This window comes from Aptenodytes patagonicus, chromosome 2, assembly GCF_965638725.1.
Source record: "Aptenodytes patagonicus chromosome 2, bAptPat1.pri.cur, whole genome shotgun sequence".
NCBI lineage: Eukaryota > Metazoa > Chordata > Aves > Sphenisciformes > Spheniscidae > Aptenodytes > Aptenodytes patagonicus.
This window is the reverse complement of record NC_134950.1, coordinates 154,188,590-154,208,137: the sequence shown is the minus strand read 5'-3', so window position 1 is coordinate 154,208,137 and position 19,548 is coordinate 154,188,590. Positions and strand designations below refer to the sequence as shown.

Genomic DNA, 19,548 nt, shown 5'->3' with positions numbered 1-19,548 from the left:
AGTAGTGTTTTTAGCTTGCTTTGCCTGTTGGCAGAGGCTGGTAGAGATTTTGCCTCTTGCATTTAAGCACCCTCGTGTGCTGCTGCTTTATATTTGTGAGTCTTTCTAGCATACGGTTGATGGGGGGGGGTGTCTACTACTGTTAGCTCTTGCATTTGAAATTCTTCAGCGTTATTTATTTGCACAACTTAAGTCCCTACAGTTTTAATATAAATTTCTAGATTTCATATTTCAGAAATTGCATAAATGAGTATGGTTAGTTCTTAGGATCCGTTTTTAGTGTAGGTGACCTCTTTAATTAGTTTGAAAATTTCAAAAGTATTTAATCTGTCATTTTATTAGTGTTTTGGATTGTGATCCGGTGTTTGTGGCACTTTGATCCAGTTTTAGCAAAAGTTGTGTTTACAGTAGAATTCTGCTCTGATGATGGAAGCCTTAAATAAAAGGTTTTTTTCCATCATTTGCATGCTTCAGAGTAGCTTCTTTTAAAGAGTGGCGGATTTTTCTTGAGGTGTGTGATAGGGGAACAGAAGAGTAAAAATAGAAAATAGTAATTAAATTGTAATTGTGTTTTGCATGTGTATGAATGCCTAAAAGGTGAGTTTTTTCTTATAAATACATTTTCATATGTATGTACATGCGGCTTTCAGTGTCAGTATTTTTCTTAAAATGTAACTTCTAGTGTTCATAATGCTATGAATTAAAATGAGAGAGTTTTGGGTTGGTTTGGGTTTTTTTTTCCACATCTGAATTCTATTAATTACTTGACCTGTGCTGTATCATAACATGTTGCACAGGATGTAGAAAAACCTGAACAGTGAGCTATGTATTCCTCATATCACATAAATTGTACTGACCCCACTAGATGGTGCTAATTGATAAATGTATGTCTGTGTGTGTGTACATATATATACACACACTTAAATCAAAGCATAGATGTCCCTGTCTGTGATTAAAGTTTGGGGTTTGAATGGGTTAATTCTGTATCATTGAGCTGTACAGAAACGATCTCTTCAATATTATTAGGAACTCGGGGAACCTCAATTGAATTGGATCTTGGACTAACTTGCCTTGAGTAGAGGCTGTAAGGATGTTGTTTACTGTACTAAGCAGGAATAACCCAAACTCTTCATGATTTAAATTTAGCAGGCTCTGCCTGAATAGCGAAAGTGAAAAAGCACAAGTCTCTGCCAAGGTTTCTCAGTCTGTATGCAGTGAATCCTAGGGTTTTTTTGTCTATTTTCTTTAATTAATGTTTAATTGGCATTTCTGAAAAATCTTAGTTATGCAGAGAATGGAGTTTGGTGAAGGAGAAAAAAAAAAAATCTGACAACCAGAAGAGCAGTTCAGCTTTTGTTCATGTTAGAAATGTGTTTACTTGGTGAGCAGGGTTAAGAAAGCTCTTTCCTTTGGATTTATATTGTTAACAGAACAGTGGAAATCACTTGCTTCTGGAAAAATGTCTGGAAATTAGGTTTTATATAATGATGTAAAAGTAAAGACCTTAGTTCAAACTTGTGATGAGCGTTTAAAAATAGTAGTATCAGGAGAAACGAAGATTACAAAGCAAATTGTTGACAAGTAAAACATACTTGTGGGCAAATGAGAACCTTTTAATGTTTATGTAAGTTTTTGTGTTTTCTGAAGGAATGGACAAGGCATTTATTGAGAGAAGTATTAAATCTAGGCACATATATGTTTTGTTTCTAGCATCTAAATGAAATCTTGAACTTAGGCTTCAGGGAAGTCTATTTGCAGTGAATTTGAGACTACCTGCTCTTACTGCGCAGTGCTTCTTTCCCTTCTTAGCAGATTTCCAAAGACAAGGCTCATCTTTCAGTTCTGTCTCACTTCAAAGTTTCTTCTTCAGCTGTATTTATTTGACAAAGCAGGACTGTACAGTTGTTCATATAAAACATGTCCTCATAGCTTCTTTATTTGGAAAGGTGTTCTTTTAATTTAATATAATTTTTTTAAAGTGCTATCTCCATATTCTTAGCAAGTTACGTCTTCAGTCCTCTAATTCACACTCTGGGAATAATTTAACATGAATGGGTATTAGTATTGGCACAGAAAGTATTTTAAATTTATGTTCTAATTCACTTTACGGCTCTTTCTTTGCTCATCAACATACCAGCATGAAACAATGGGAAATAATGGAATATTGGGTTTGTTTTTTTAAATTGCTGAATTAGATAATCAAAGTTAATTGCAAGTCATGAAATGTTCAGGATTGCAGTTTTCCTATATGTCTCTCAGCAATAAGGTGACAGTTATTGCTGGTATATTTTGTGCCTAGAAGAACTTCAGGTAATGATAGCTTCCAAAACCCAGTCAGTCAGCTGTTGACATGATCTTTGTTCTTTACATTCTAGCTGCATCCAGTCTGTTTCTTTCCTTTTTCAGTTCGTGTTTAGTAGTATAATTATTTTTATCTCTTTAAGAGAATTTTTTTCTTTGAAATATTCAAATCTAATATTCAAGAGCAAGAACGATTATGTTTTTCTGTAGTACAGAAAGCTGACTTTTCTAAGAAAAAAAATCCTCCTCTTAAATTCATTAAGATGTTTAAATTTAAAGTACCAAACCCCAAATGGAGAAACACTTTTGCTGTATAACACAGTAACATTATACTTGTGCTATTTAAAAAAGATTTGTCATAAAGCTGAAGACTTTTACATTTCTTAATATCTGACCAGTAGCAAGACTTGGAAGTTTTTAATTTTTGATGTTTTAGATTAATTCTTTGGATTATTTGTTACACACAATAATAATTCAAATTAGTTAGGCATACATTTTGCAAGTCGTTGTTGCATTACTTGCACGCAGAGTCAGGTGATACCTAAAAAGGAAGTATCAACAGAGTATTTAAGTGGGAAAAAATGGGAGATTTCCTTGAAGAAAGAAAGAAAAAACAAGTTTATTGTTGGAATGTGGGATTGAAATACTGTAGACGTATATTTTTTTTCTGATCAATCTAAGTTCATTAGTGTCTTGAATTAAATAAGTTTTTCCTCAAGTTTTGTATTTAGAACCATTGTAAAAACATCAGCTGTTTTGATTGTTGCAGTAAGCATTATTTCCATCTGTATTTAATTACAACTGTGCAACTTTACTGAGTGCTGTTTCTCAAAACTGAAAGGCTTCAGTGGGAGTTACAATTCCTTTCTTGCTTACATGAAGTATTCTTTAAATAAAACTATATTTTAAAAGTTACTTAGAAAGACATGTTGTTTATATGACAATTATATCGGGAAAATATTGCAATTGGTTGTAGGTATCTCACTATCAGTAGTTGGAAGACCAAAAAATTTAAGGTTACAAGTCATTTTAGTAGTATTGGTTTGAAAATTAAGTACATTTTGTGTCTGTCATTAGTCCTTGTCTTCCTTTTAGGGATAAGGAAACTGATGTTAGTTCTTTTGGTAATGTGCTCTGAAATCTCTGGATAAAAAATGGTGTCATAATCCTGAGTATTGTTACCATTTTAAACAGCACTCTTTATATATGACTTTGAAAGCTTTGTTGTATGTGTGACCAATTTTCTGTGTCTGCAGTACTGCACAGAAGTATTTCCTCAGGTCACTTATAAAGCATGAACATAGAAACTTAAAAATTATGCAGAGAAAGAGAGATGAAGTTTGTCTTTAATAAAAGATTTGGTCTATTGTGTTGCGAATGATGAATCCTTATCATTGTTTTGATGAAAGGAAGAGAGAGAAATGAAGACCCCAAATTCTCTTTCTCATTTCAGTCTGAATGTTCCATTCAAAAAGTGGTGTTTATTGAAGTAATAATACCGGGGGTGGGTGAGCAAAGATTGCCACTGAGTGGGAGTATATAGACAGAAGGGTGAAAAGCCAAAAATTGGAAAGAGCAGTTTGTGACCCGGAATCCAGAGTTCAGTATTGCTCTTCTGAAATTTTTCCTCAAACTTTTACCAAATTTAAGATGTTCTTATATAGGTCACTGTGTACTTTTGGAGAAAGGAATTGCTGTACTTTAGCAAATTCAGACTGGTACTTGATGGGTTTACTGCTCAGATTTTGTTTTACTTGAAAATGCATTTGTGAAGGGTAGTGCATTAAAATTGTAGGGATCTTTCAGCATCCATGGACTTCAGTTTGAAGACTGCTTGTTTCAAAGGGGAGAAAGTTTGATGTTGTTCTGTTCTTTCTGTTCAAGGACTTCATGTTCTTAGCTCACACAAGAGAGTGGCTTCATTCAAATTTGGAATTGTTCTGATGCTCCTTCCTTTGGAAATGGGGTTAAAAGTGCAGAAAAACAATGCTGAAAATACTGTATACAGTAGCCATGTAGGCTGTTTGGCTCTAAAGGGGCAGGGAAATTTATTTTGGAGCAAGTGCAACTTGTTTGGCTTTGGTCTGAACTTCCTCTGTCTACCTAGGGACCCTCTTCCTATAAGCAAAGTCATCAAAACCTTTTCTTATTACTGACAAAAGAGAAGTGCATTTGAATGAAGTCTGAAATCTCATATAATGGCAGCTTTATTTTATTGTATAAGGAACAATGAATTCAAAGTGAAAAGTGTTTCTTACAGAAAAATAAACATTTTAAGAAACTGTGCAAGGAATAACTGGGTTTGTAGCTAGTATTTAATCTGTTTTGCTTAACGTTGCAAAAATAAAATAGCTAATACATTAGTCTTATTACCATATGCTTTCATACTCATTCAGACCAAAATTTTCTTATTCTTGAGTCCTTTCTCTTTTTTTTGTGGTACAGACTAAATAAAATAAACTTGAGGCATTAAAATATAATTTTTTTTAAAAAAGCTTTTAAAAATGAAGGAAGAAGGGCAGCATCTTACAAGGTAAGCTATAAAGGAGTTAAAATCACAAATAAGCATGTTAGAGTACTCTGCGAATGGGAATGAATAAGGAAATGAACGTTTCATGTAATTGCTATTTTAATCTTCTAGTAGTTTTAGGATCCTACTTGAATAATAATTATCAACTGTGTGAAAACTAGATGGCATGCTGTGGATTATCAGTAGTTAAGGAAAAAATGTATTGATTGTAGGCAGATCGCAGGTAAGGCCACTAATTAAGTAGGCTGTAGAAATTCCAGAAGAGAGCGGTTAGAATGATGAGGGCCGCAAAACATGATCCATGGGGGAGGACGGAAGGAGTTTGGGTTTAGCTTAAAAATGACTGGAGAAGTACCTAAGTTTTCATGTTGAAGAGGCCATCACAAACACAAAGCAAACAATTTGTTCTCCAGGATCAGATGAGTAGTCAGGAAATCAATTTACAGCACAATACAAGTCCAATGCAAGGCTGCTGCTCCATGGCTGTAGGATCTCAAAAAGGGCTGGAAGCCAGGTTAGAAGGTGCTCCCTTGTAGGCGCTAGACCAAACTGTTGGTCTATTGAGCAGTAGTTTGATTCTGCATGTTGCAGGGATGCCTGCCTCCTGCTGTGTTGAGGTGCCTGCCCATTCTGTACGTGGTACTTGGTCTGCTCACACCCCTCAGAAGCTGCCATAAAGAACTGTTGGCAGAATACAGTTTCATGAGCAAGCCTTACCTGGAACATTTTGTATCATTAGAAATCTATAGAACTTATCTCTGGTTACTTGGCTATGGGCAGGAGTTGGATGGGGTGTTGCCATTGTGTGTATGGCCTCTGTCATTTTCTCAAATTGTTCTGTTCAGTTTCTGTAAGTGCATATAGAGAGGTTGTGTTCATCAAATTTCCACATTAAACGAAAGCTTCAGGATACATCTGTTCCTTTCCTCCTGATGAAAGTGTCTGGTCTTCATCAGCCACCCCAACAAGTTCCACAGCACCCAAATGAATTTAAATATGTGGCACACGATTTTCAAGGTACTTCCCTGGTCTTGCTTTTAACCACACATTAAGCAAGGAAATGTTACTTTTCTATTTTACAAACAGAGAATGGATGGACTGTCATTCAGGAAGGAGGTGGTGAAGCAGGAAATTGGTTGCTCAACACATTGTAATAGGCTCATACCCTAAACCTTTGCTTTAAAATGACTATGTCTGGACTAAATGTTACTGCTGAACTTCTGTGCCACTAATCCTACACTTAACTGCACTCATACCTTTCTTTTCTTACCTGTTCTTGTCTCTTCTCAAAATGGATAATAAAAACAACCACTCCAGTCCTCCCTGTCAGGTGTATTTTTTCTGCATTTAAATCTTACTGACAGGTGAACAACTGCTTGCTTACAATATGCTCTCCAGATTAGGAAAACTGATTCTCTGGTGCTATAGCTGTTGCTCTAAAATGTTCCCGATTAATTTTTTTAATTTAATGGCTCTCATCTCTTTGCTTTTGAGCTAAGGAGAAGGTATGGTATATGAGCATAATGGATGCCTTTAGTTTTCTTTCATATGCTTTGGTGACACTAGCATGAAAACAGGAAATTCTGAAATTAGAACTATTTTAAGGTATAGATCTAAGACATAGATATGCAGGCATACTCCGCTGTTCATGAAGGGGGTGTGTGTGTGTGTGTGTTAAGTGTCAACAGCTAGGTACTTAACAAATAATGAAGTACTTTTTCCAATAAAAAAGAAATGTGGTGGGGAGGTGTGTGTAGAAATACATACAATTTAAGTACACAGGGACAGTATGTATGGCACAGAGAAGCAAAAGCAGGATCACCAGAATCATCAATTGCTCACTTAATGTCTGGCTTGGTTTTCTCAATACAGAAAGAGTGGAAGAGATGCGTTTTCATTTTACAATAAAAATCAAGAGATGGGTCCTTACAGGCCTGAGACTTTTAAGACAAAATCAAATCTGGCAGTGCCCTCATGATCTTGTCAGACTAGTCTCAGAACTGCTTCATCTGTGAAATTGCCTCAAGTAAACCTGTGAGTGCAGGTGTTCTTCCTGCCTCCTCCTGAAGCATTGCATTTTCTCTGTTGTGATCATCTTCCTCGGGTGTGCCCTGCTCATCAAGGTTGATCAAGGGTGAGGGACAGACAAATGAGGTAATGAGGCATAGTGTTAAATGATTGAGGAGGAAACTCTGAAACCACAGATTAAAAAAAAAAATCCATGGAGAATACGATTTTACTGTACAACTTACTGCAATATGCACAGGCATTTTTTTCTATCTTGCAATTTCTGGCTAGACAATAAAAACTAGTTATTTGGCTGGAATGACTAATAACTCACATGATCTGAATTTTTAGCAAGACTCTTTTGTCCTTAACAAAATCAATATATCATTTGATTTTGCCAGTTGAGAAAAGCTGCCTTCTTTCCCCACGAGGTTGCTTTATTTCATTTCTAGCATGCTGTGCTTCTTTTATTGGCTTTAACAATCTAATTCATAATAATCACATGATACTTGCCATCACTGTTAACTGGGCGCTTCCTCCATAACAACTCTGTCACACATGTAAGCACTCCATAACCAAGTTCTTGCTGAATCAAAGTTCAAGCAGCAAGTGCTTGTTGAGAGTGTAAGTTGAAGCTGTGGCTTCTCCAGGCAATGCTGCTGATTTGCATTGATAGCACCTGATTTAAAATAATGCTGCTCCAATAACTTTGTAAATCTGTAGATAACACACCATTGTATAATTTTTACAAAACACAACCTGACAAGAAAAATGCCCTTAAATATGATCTAATATAACTCTATTACCACATTTTGTAACTTAGAAAATTACTGTAATTGTGCATATAGTTCTGAAAATTTATTTCTGAAATTGCAATGCAATTAGAAATTTCTGGAAGAGTTTTGTTTTTGAATATACATCATTCTGAATGTTGGATAAAGGACACTTTCTAAGTGTCATCCAGCACAATCCTGGACTTTTAGCAACCTTACCTTTTAAGGCCTGAACAGATGCTAGTGTAGATTTACGTTGAACATAAGGAAGAAAGTTTTTACAGTGAGGGTGGTGAGACAGTGAAACAGGTTGCCCAGAGAAGTTGTAGATGCCCCATCATTGGAAATGTTCAATGTCAGGTTGGATGAGGCTTTGAGCAACCTGATCTAGTGAAAGATTTCCCTGCCCATGGCATGGGGGTTGGACTAGATGATCTTTAAGGTCCCTTCCAACCCAAACCATGCTATGATTCTATGCTTGGAGCCTGGTTTGCATTCTTTTAACACAACTGCAAAGATTTTGATAATCTCAGAGCACTTTGGTCTCGTTATACATGTTTATTTGTTGGCTTTTTTCAAATAATGGACTTCAAGTTACGCATATGACCTGGAACAGAGAGTGTTGGTGGTTTCTTTTGTTTCTTGTGTTCTGCTGTAGCACAAAAATGAACTCAGCAGAAATCACATCTATTTTTTGCAACTTCAGGACCTTGATAACAGGCTTCTTTCCTGTGATACCTAGAATGTTCCCTGCAGTGTTGACATGAGTGGGTTTAATCTTCAATAGACGTACAGATGACACCAAGCTGGGTGGGAGTGTTGATCTGCTTGAGGGTAGGAAGGCTCTGCAGAAGGGATCTGGACAGGCTGGATCGATGGGCCGAGGCCAACTGTATGAGGTTCAACAAGGCCAAGTGCCGGGTCCTGCACTTGGGTCACAACAACCCCATGCAGCGCTACAGGCTTGGGGAAGAGTGGCTGGAAAGCTGCCTGGTGGAAAAGGATCTGGGGGTGTTGGTTGAGAGCCGGCTGAACATGAGCCGGCAGTGTGCCCAGGCGGCCAAGAAGGCCAATGGCATCCTGGCCTGTATCAGAAATAGTGTGGCCAGCAGGAGTAGGGAAGTGATCGTGCCCCTGTGCTCGGCACTGGTGAGGCCGCACCTCAAATACTGTGTTCAGTTTTGGGCCCCTCACTACAAGAAGGACGTTGAGGTGCTGGAGTGTGTCCAGAGAAGGGCAACGAAGCTGGTGAGGGGTCTGGAGAACAAGTCTTATGAGGAGCGGCTGAGGGAACTGGGGTTGTTTTCTCAGCCTGGAGAAAAGGAGGCTGAGGGGAGACCTTATCACTCTCTACAACTCCCTGAAAGGAGGTTGTGGCGAGGTGGGTGTCGGTCTCTTCTCCCAAGTAACTAGCGATAGGACGAGAGGAAATGGCCTCAAGTTGCGCCGGGGGAAGTTTAGATTGGACATGAGGAAAAATTTCTTTAGTGAAAGAGTGGTGAAACATTGGACCAGGCTGCCCAGGGAAGTGGTTGAGTCCCCATCCCTGGAAGTATTTAAAAGACGTGTAGATGAGGCACTTAGGGACATGGTTTAGTGGGCCTGGCGGTGTTGGGTTGATGGTTGGACTCGATGATCTTAGAGGTCTTTTCCAACCTTAATGATTCTATGATTCTAACATTTTAAGCTGACAGAAATTAACAAAATTCCATCACTTCATTCTTGGGCCTCGTTTCATTTCTATGAATGAGTTGCTTACTTAAAGGAGTGCTAAATGAACTAGTTACCAAGTTTTATCAGTGCTAGAAACATCTTCTTTATCAAACTGTATTAACGTCTCCAGTTAATCCAGTTAATCTATTAACGTCTCCCTCCTCCTCGCCCCCAAAAAGAAAACACCCTTTAGCAGCAGATGGGTTAAGGCTCAAGCTAGGGAGTCTGCATTTTTGGGTTTCCATCAAAGATTTTAGATGCCTTGTTGGTTATTCCCTTGCTCTAGCTGTTTGCAGGGGTGGAAACAAGTGATGCAAAAGCAGTCACCGCCAGCTGACTGATGGCCATCCAGTCCCCAAGCATTGGCTGCTTTGGAAAAACGTGATGTTATATGGTATGGAATATCTCTTTGGTCAGCTGTCTCAGCTGTGTCCCCTCCCAGACTCTTGGCCACCCCCAGCCAACTCGCTGGGGGTGCAGAGCAAGAACAGAGAAGGCCTTGACTCTGTGCAAGCGCTGCTTAGCAATAGCTAAAGCACTGGCGTGTTATCAGCATTGTTTTGGTCACAAATCTACAACATGGCACCATATGGGCTGATATGAAGAAAATGAACTCCCTCCCAGCCAAGCCCAGTAGTACAGTTTATGCCAGACAGTCTGCAGGCTTTCTGATTTTTTTTTTAAAAGTGACTTCATGCTATAGTAATAAAGAAGTTTATGATTCTTTTGTTAAGGTTGTCTAATGTTGTTCTGAATGACTTCTGACTACTGACTCAACTGTTTAGGCAGAAGTATTTCCATGCCATTAGCCTGCTTTTGAATTCTTACAAACTTAATGCTTCTGCTCTTTGGAACAAGGGCTTGAAGGAGAGAATTGCTCATTTGTTATGATGAAACTTTTTGCTGTGGAAAATTGGGCCAGAATTGAGGTATCTGAATATCTGTTTTTATGTCTTCAGAGGCTTGCTTTGATACTTGTAACATTGTCTCAAAAGCTTTTCTGCACTGTGCAATCAATTTATATTTGAGGCAATTTAATATTACGATGGGGAATGAAATTCTCTTTACAAACTTTGGGTAGTTAGCTATGATTTATGCATTTTTATTTTGTTTGTCTTTTCTGAAATACATATTCTTAGCAATATTCTATGCCTCTAACTGCAATTCAAGTCAATTGGCTTGAATAGAATGTGATTTAAAGGCTGTACGTGTTCTAAGAAAGTTAGTTTTCAAGATGTTGCACTGGGTATTTGAAATGAGTTGGCGTTTGATTTGCTGCTCAGTTTTCCTACACCTCATGTGTTCATCATGCCATATTACTGCAGAGTTGTTCATATATTTAAGTTCATTAGCGTGCCAAAGCTGCAATGATAAGTACTATAGAAAGGTTTGGGAACAAATGAGTAGTTTTGCATTCAGTCCATATTTCTGTGCTGTGTAAATAGGCTTACAGACACCTGCTAAATGATGAAAATAAAGCAAGAAATTGGCTAATTATCTGGTTCCTTTCATCTGATACAGTAGGGTTCTGGGAGGAGAAAAGGAGGTAATTAATCTTCTAATTAAAATTCTATGTCAAGCAAAATATGCATATTCTTTCAGCATAGATGATGGTATGCAGTTATAGTTTGTAAATGTGTTTATGGTTATTTTCATTTGTTTCATTGTAGCCCATTGTTTCTTTTTTCCTTCTAAGTACTTTGTTTTACCTTGACTCAAAGCTGTTGGTGAATTTAGACAGTGAACTCACTGTCTAAATCCCAGACTTAAGGTAATACCATTGGTGATCAAATGAAGACCCTAATTCTCATCTTGCAGTCTCACTGTGTAAATGTTGGGTCTGTTCATAATGTATCCTTTGCAGTCATGAGTGCCTTGGAATGATTTCTATTGCTCCAGATATTACAGATGCAGGACACAAATTGCAGATGAAGCAAAAACTAGCACTTACTGCCTCACCAGTTTCTCTTTTGCTTTCTTTTTCCATTCTCTTCATCTGTTGTGGCGGCTTAATGTAAACATGGTCCTCTCTGTAGTAGCATCTCCCTGGTTTGTGGTGCCACTAGTGGAATTAAAGACTTTTTTGCAAACAGTATATGAACCTGAAACTTTGGTGGACGGTTAGGAGGCTCTCCATGTAAGAGGGTCTTTCATTATGCATCCATGCAAGTGACTAAGCCAGTAAGTACAGAAGCTGCATGGCTTTTGTTACTGCTTTGATTTCAGACACTCTTGTTGATATATTATGAAGAACATAATGAAGAAAGCAGTTAGGGGAGATGTTCTGCCTACTGTTATGGATTTTCTACAACAATATACTCAATGCCTGTCTTCTAGACATGTCTTGGTGCTTCCTATGTGTGTTTATATTGGCATTCTAGTTCAGATCAGGAGTGCATTTTTTAAAGCAATTTCCCATCTTCTCAACTTGTGCTGCTTTGGTTTGCATCAGCAATCCAGTACATGGGATGGATTCCTTTCTGCTGAAACTAAACAAGGAGATTAGCTGCTAATGGGTATTCAGCAGACAAGGCTAGACTGGGCTAGTCCAGAGTAAAACCCCAGAAATATATACGGTGTGGTGATTAGGTCCTCAGTGCCAATTGTTCTGTTGCGTTAAATAAAGATGGTGTTGCATGTTTTCATGCACGCGTGTAATTAGCTGAATTTTGCAAGTACCTTATCTCCATACTGAGAGATATCTCATCCAGTAAAATCATACCTACACCAGATAGGTCCCTTCCAACTGAAATAGTCTATTCTATTCTATCATTTTATGATTAAAATAGTCCATTTTGGAGCTCCGTCTTAAATTTTTCAGATATGTTATAGGTGGAGAACTTTCTAAAAGATTGCTAATAAATCTTGGACTGTAGTACTGATACAAGCTACCCTTTCTGAAGCCAGGTATGTAGTTTGTAGGTGTGTAGTACTGTTCTGTAGAGCCTTTCAGAGAAGTCCTGCTTACACAACTGTACCAGAGTCCACTAAATTAGAATAAAATTATTCTTGTATTAAGGGGATTCCTTCCCAGAAGGAGCTGGGGTATTGGAAACTGATGATATTATTCTGTGTACATGCTTATCCCCTTCCCCTGTGTTGTTTTCAGCCATATGATACCAGAACTGTACCTGGAAATTAAGAAATCTAAAAGGAGAAATTAAGCTTATTTTGTAGGATTCTTTGCTTAAGATATGTTTTTTCTGACTCAGAAAGCTCCCTGCGGGTTTTGAAATAGTCCAGGCTGGGAACACTGCAGAAAACTTATTTCTACTATACTTTGTAATAGAAAGCTTAATTCAATATCTCTGGGAAAATCCAGAAACAATTTCCCTTGTCTACAAATGTGCCAAAAATTGTATAAATTTGCAAATGATTATCTTTCCCTCTTGGGGCATCTCTTCACAGTAGATTGTCAGTTTTCGGAGAACCTCGTAAGTCTGCCCAAAGTATCCTACAGTGAAAAGGATAGGTAGTCATAAAAAAACAAACAAACAAAAAAAAATCCCAGCAACTTAAAGCTGTTCTGCTGAACAGATGACTTACATGTTTTATTTACAGTACATAACATGCTTTAACAGACTTGGTCTCATTTGTGAAGAGATTTTCAGGGTTTAAGCTTTACACTTAAATGTCAGAAGAACTTAAAACAGACATACTATATTTTCTATTTTTTAAGCATGATACAGTCCTATACTCTCCATACGTTCCATAGGTTTCTACTAGAGAGAAGGCAATAGTATTAAAGTTACTGAACATCGGGTATAGCCGCAGAATACAAGATAAATTTGCCTTTTTTAATAAATAGAATTCTTTAGAATGAAGCTCAAACAAATGGTTGCAGATATGAAACGTTTTATCTTGAATAGGTAAATGCTCTATCTTCTACTATTTTGAATCCACTGTCATACTTCTCTTGAAGTGTTTAAGGATGGTTTTAATTTCTGTTACAGTTTAATTTCATTGAGTTGAGATTTGTAAAGGGGCAAAGTACTTGTACCACCTTGTCCTGTTTTGCTTTTCAATTTTATGTTTGCCTCGCTGTCTTCATTTTCATCAATGTGGTCACTTAATCTAGATATTTAAATTTCAAATTCTACTTGTGTAAGAATTGAATTTTTGAAATATAATGCTAGTTGTGTATATATTAGCATGATTTACAAATTTCAGATTTGGGAAAATTAATTAGCTGAAAGACAGCATGTGGAGAAGTTGCCAAAACATTTGGCTGTGTGCACGGTAGTTTTTCTAAAGGCAGTAGTCATAAATGCAGTCATTCATCACCCTGAAGTCTGGGAAATTCAGAGGCCATCAGGTGAGTTTGCAAGTGTGCTCTGTCATCCTTGAAAGGCAACAGAGATGATCTAGTCTCCAGTGACTAGGGAAAGGCAAGTGTTGTACCCACCTTCAAAAAAGGCCAAAAATACAATGTGGGGAACTAGAGGCCAGTCAGCCTTACTGTGATCTGTGGGAAAAATTACGGACCAAAACATCTTGGAACACATTTTTTGACATACGGAGAGAAGAAATTGCCTGAAAATGCATTTTTGCCTGACTGAAATTTTTGCTTTGTCAGTTGAATTGCACCAAATCTCCTGTCTTACTGCATTCAGGAAGCTATTATATAAAAGTGCTGCATATGCTATGAATATGTCAGTTATCCAGAAGTTAGAGGTAGGCGGTATCCATAGGAGAGCAGTAGGAAGTAGCATATTAATGTTATGTATGATAATTTTACACTGATATGAAAGGTGATCCTTGTATTTTGTGTTGATTGCAGTTTTGTGCACAGACCAGTGTTTTTTTAATTTTCTTACGTAACTCCTTTAAATTACAAAGAGATGGAAGACAGGTATTGCCATGTAAATATCTGATTAAAAAAATGAATAGGTAAATGCTATTAGCATTTAGCAAACAAGGAAAAATACTACCTATTAAATCAAATCAGATGCTTATTGGGGAAAAAAAAAAAAAAACAAACCAACTGACACCATCTGTATTGCATCTCAAATGGAAGTGTGCTGAGATTGCAGTGTCACTGTAGAACATGTAATGTTTATCCCTGGAGTCACTTATAGCGCCAATACAGTAAATTAATAAAACTTTCAACCTGATGTAGCAAAACCTAATATCTGGAACTGTCTAGTAGTAATAGTTAAATTTTCCTGCTCGCTTGATTAGCTCCTGTTGTTTGCTCCAGATTTGATTTGTCAGTTACTCTCTACAACTCCTCTATCATCAAGTAAAACCTTAATGACTTTCCTTAAATGCTTAGCTGAATTCCGATATCCACTGTTAGGAAAATAAAAATTTGTTTTCAGCCATTTGCTGGTTATAGGCAGAGCCAATAACTTGTTAAAGTTACACAGTACCTCCTCTTAAAACCCTATTTTTTTTGTTGTATGAATTTACAATTTTAAAACATTTTTTTAAAGATGAGTTGCACAAGAATGTCTCAGCATTTTTTTTTTGTTGGGGGGGGGTTGGGGTTTTTTGGGGTTTTTTTGTTTGTTTTTTGTTTTGTTTTGTTTTGTTTTTTAATTTCGCTGGTGAAGACACTTGCAGGTTGTCCAGGGTGAAAACAGCTTCATCAGCAGCGGCACTTCTATTTTCTTTGAGAAAGTGGAAGGTAGCATAGACAACTGCTTTTAACCTCAGAGCTGATGGAAGTTCAGCCTGGATAAAATCAAGATGTTGGCCAAAGCAATCAAAAAAATAATGGATTTGAGACTTTTTGATTTATTACGCCTTTTAGTTATTCAAGTTCACAGTCTAAGTAAATCACAAATTTCTGCTAAACTCCAGGAGGTGCAGCTCCTTGTTTTGTTTAGTTTCTGTGCTTTGTGAGCTAGAAATATGAAGTTTTACAGTCACTTACACTTTTGGTGACATCCAGTATGGATTAGTCTTACTTTGCTGAGTAAACAATGTCTACATAAGCTATGTAAAATTCAGACTCATGTTCTGGACATGAGTGCTTTGCATTTGGTTTCCAGCTGAGGTACAAATACTTGCTGTTCAGAACAAATCATTTTACAACTTAGCAATTGAGCAACTGTGGTGTCTTCATGCTTCACCTTGATGTTTCAGAACTTCGATATCCTTTAACAAACCACGTACAGAAATAATCCTATTAAGATTACAGAAATGATGAAGGATCAACCAAGACTTAGATCTTGCTATGCCACGTTACATTAAAAGAGTGTCATATGGCCTTTACTTCAAAGAACCTATAGTCTAAATGAGTAAAAACAGACATGGACTTAAAAAGTGTTACAAAGCACAGCAGAAGACAGGAAAAATGGCAAGCACAAGTGTCATTGACATGGCATTGTCTTGTTGTGGGTGTGGTTATTAGGAGTTCAGATTAAATTCAAAAGAACGGCCTGGGGAAAAGGCTGAGGGAGTCCTGGGCAGTAAGAGGAGTGAGTGCTGCTGGGGGTAAAAGTAAGCGGAGAAAAGCAAATGTCGAGGAGGAGGGAAGGCTGGAGGAAACCGTTGGTGCGTAACAGATATGATCCAGTCAACTCCAAACGTTTTCAGTGTGCAGAGACCACTGGTTTGGCTGCTTTTTACAGCTGTCCTTGCTGCCTGGCATCTGTCCCGTCCCTCCCCCAACAGTGCGCTGGGGAGGGGTAGGGTATCATTGGGGTTCCTGTACCCCAAGGATGTGAGGGGCTCCCCAGCCAAGTCCAGAGCCCTGCGGCCTCTGCCAGACCTCGTGTTCCCCTCCTTGCCAAGCACAGAACTCCCAGATTTAGCTCCTTCTGCAACTCCTCCAACCATCTGGAGTCCATGCCTCCTTCAGAGCAGCGGGACTAAAGTAGAAATCTAAGAATGGGGTGTGTTTGCATCAGTTCAGACTACTGTTGTTGTCTTTTTTAAAATTTTAATTAATATTTTTACATCTGTGTATCTTCAGGAAAATAATGTAAATAAAATTGAATGTTTAATATTTTTGCCATTCTGAAATAGCTTTTAAAAAACTTGTTAGAAGCTTTAAAATATTTTGGCTCTTTTAAGCTTTCACACTGGAAAAATCTAAATTTTGAAATGCATGACTTGTGGAGGAGGGAAGAGGCTGGATATTTAAATGATGGTGCATCATTTCCCCTTTTGAAAGAACCAAAGCACACTGCATTTTTAATGTTGATAACTCCCCATTAAAAACTTTAAATACTCCTAAATGACTTTAACTTGCTGAAGGACTGCCTTTTTCTTTCAGATGTGTTAGAATTCATATTAGCACTACTTTGCCCTTGTTTCTGAATTATTTTAATGACTCTAGCCGCTCTACCAAGCTGTCTGTCAAGATGTGGGTGGCAGGCTATTATTTCACTTCATAAATCATAATTTACAGGGTTTTTTATATCCATCTTGGGGATAAACACTTTATGCTTTGTGTTTTCAGCAGCAATATAAAATGTAATTGATACTTCAAGCAATATGTTAGAAATATGGACACAGAAAGCAAGGAGAGAAAAATCACAAATGTTTAGTTTTTCTGTGGGTTGGTCTACATACTGAGCATTTTTTCCATCTGATTTCATTTTCTTAGCACTTCAACAGAGGATGATGATGAATTACATTTACATGATTGCTGCCTGTAGGTTACTATAAGGATGTTTCTTTAGTTACAGACACTCAACAGATCAGTTAGCTCAACAGGGTCATTTTGTACTGTTTCTCGTGCTGCTAAATATACTTATCGTTTTGTGCTATTGTCTTCCAGATTCATGAAAAACTGCATTATTATGAAAAACAGAACCCGGTGCCCATGCTCCACGGTGCAGCAGCCTTGGCAGATGATGTAAGTGTCCCCTGCTGAGATCACTGGTACCAAGTCTCCCAAAAAACTGTCTGCAAGCAGAACTCCTCATAGTGCAAACATATGAATATAATCCTCTGAGATGAAATCATAAGAAGCTGCAAATGTTTCCAAAGGTGCTGTCATCACCGGCCTTGTTGCTGATATTACTTTGATTTTTATTCACTTGCCTGTTATAAAAACATTGCATGTAGATAGCCTCTTGTTCTGCTTTAGTAACTACGTAATAGAAATTACAGGTTGGAACTCTACTGGGAGGGGAAAAGCTGTCAACTATTAGTGTTTTGAGAAAGTCACAGACAAGAGGAATGCTTTGGAAAAATAAAGACAAATGAGATAGCAGCACTGCTGACAGAACATGAAAAATGACAGATAATACTACAGAAATGAAGCATATGAAATGCCTAGGAAGGAGGCTTGTTAAAAAAAAATCAAAAACTATTTAAGAAAAAGTACAGTAGTGATTTATTCATATTGGAGCTTTCCAAATTACCTTCATAACCAAAAAATAAATTGTAAAAGTGGTCGGCATTGATGGAGTAGTTAATTTCCTGTTACTATAATTTTTATTTTAAAGAAAAAAATCCAACCTGCCATTTCTTGCTATTTGGTTAATTCTAGGATTCAGATGAATTGTGCACACACCTGTATAAACTATGACTGAACCTGAGGTAGGCCAGGATAGAGAAATGTTTAATAAACTGTGGTTTAGGTGAAATCCAGAAATCGTTGTTGCAATTGATGATCTCAGGTTGTTTTTTGGAAAAGGCAATATGTATTAGGATCCGCTTCAAATATGGCATGTTTGAAATTTCACATGCTTTATAGATGTTTTAAAACCTTAACTATCTTTTTATATAATAAATAGCTTTTGATTTTTAAATTTTAGAAATGGTTAGATGTTGTGAATTAAGAATAATAACATTTTAACGAAAAACTAAATTAAACATGTTTGAAGTCTATTGAAAAAAGGATATAATGTAATTTACTCATGTTTCAGTAGGAGGAGAGCTATATCCTGTAACATACCAAATATTATAATGCATTAGCTTTGACATCAGGCATATATTAGTAATATTTTTTTAACCTTCAAGTAGCTTTGAATAATGTTGATAGTAATTTTGAAAATTAGAAAGCTGGTTGAAATTCTCTTCATTAAGTTCTTGGTGACATATTAATAATCCTTGTTAACATTTGTGTTATGGATCTCGGGGCTAAAATTCTTAATAAGAATAATTTCTTATTTTTGGATGCAAAACTTAGTTCTTGATATTTTCAGGAATGCTGAGCAATCTTATTTTTTGTTCAGCCCCATTTAAAATGTATACTTTTGGAAATCCCCAAATTAAAGTACTCTGTCACTCCTCAGTTGAGAGATGTCGGGGTTTTTAACTCTATGAATGTATTATTATGTATATAGGGTAGTATTTTTAAAATGTACATATGTTGGGCCATGAGCGTCTCTAGATATCTGCCTACTTTTTAAGCACAGCTTCTTTTTAAAGATCCTTTTGCTGGTTCTTCATTTTTGCTTATGTGTAGCTGAACAGCTGGTTTTATGGGCACCGTCCCATAGAATGAGGATGTCCTTTGGCACCTGAAGTCAGACTAGCACACTGCAGGATTTTCTGTGTTTCAATAGTTATCAGCAAACTTTGAGGAGGTTAATTTACATGAAGTGGGTGTTTTAACTCCAAAACCCATGGAGTTCCAGGATTAAAGTGCTATTCAATTTTTGGCACATTTGTCTGACTAGTTGTCAGCTTCAGGGATTTAAGAGCATGTTGGTGATATAAACCACGCTTTCATTTCAATAGGCTTTAAATTAATGTTTTGTTTTCCTAGTGATAGTAACTGTTATATAGTTAAACAAAGAAGGAGATATTCTTATTAGCAAGTTAATATTTCCTGTTTGATTTAAAACCCAAATCTGAGGTGCTGCTAACATAACTAAAAACTGTTTAAGGAGTGTGTTTTTATTCTTGTGTTATTTTTTTAAAGCCATTTTAGAGGTAACAATTGTGGTAAGGCTTCTTTTTTAAACATTTTCATATTCCTAGCTGCTATACCTTCTCTCTCCTCATCTCCAGTGACTTTTATTTAATTTCCCATCAGAGATTCTGCTTGCCTCTTATTTTGGAGCAGCAGTGTCTGACATAGGACTCGATTTCATGCAAATGTTGTAAACATTGCTGGCAGTATAGGTGTATACGGCAGATAAGGCCTCTAGGTTATTAGAAAGACTGTTCTGGCAAAAGAAGTTTCAGAACTTTCTCCAGAAGCTTTAAACCCCCAGGCCCTGGTGCTCCTCACCTCGCCAGCCTCACTCCACATCTGCCCCTCTCCCTCTCTATAGTGGCAGCTCTTCATAAAGAGCTTGGTGAAATATTATGGTT

General features: G+C 37.2%; 1 protein-coding gene across 7 annotated transcripts in view; it reads left to right on the top strand.

Moving 5' to 3' along the window:
* MPP7 (MAGUK p55 scaffold protein 7) overlaps positions 1 to 19,548 on the top strand; it is a 159,561-nt gene that overhangs the window by 71,499 nt on the left and 68,514 nt on the right. For all 7 annotated transcript variants that reach the window (XM_076331758.1, XM_076331756.1, XM_076331760.1 and 4 more), the window contains one exon: positions 17,057 to 17,134. In XM_076331758.1, the coding sequence (XP_076187873.1) occupies positions 17,057 to 17,134 (78 nt within the window). The remainder of the gene's footprint in view (positions 1 to 17,056; positions 17,135 to 19,548) is intronic.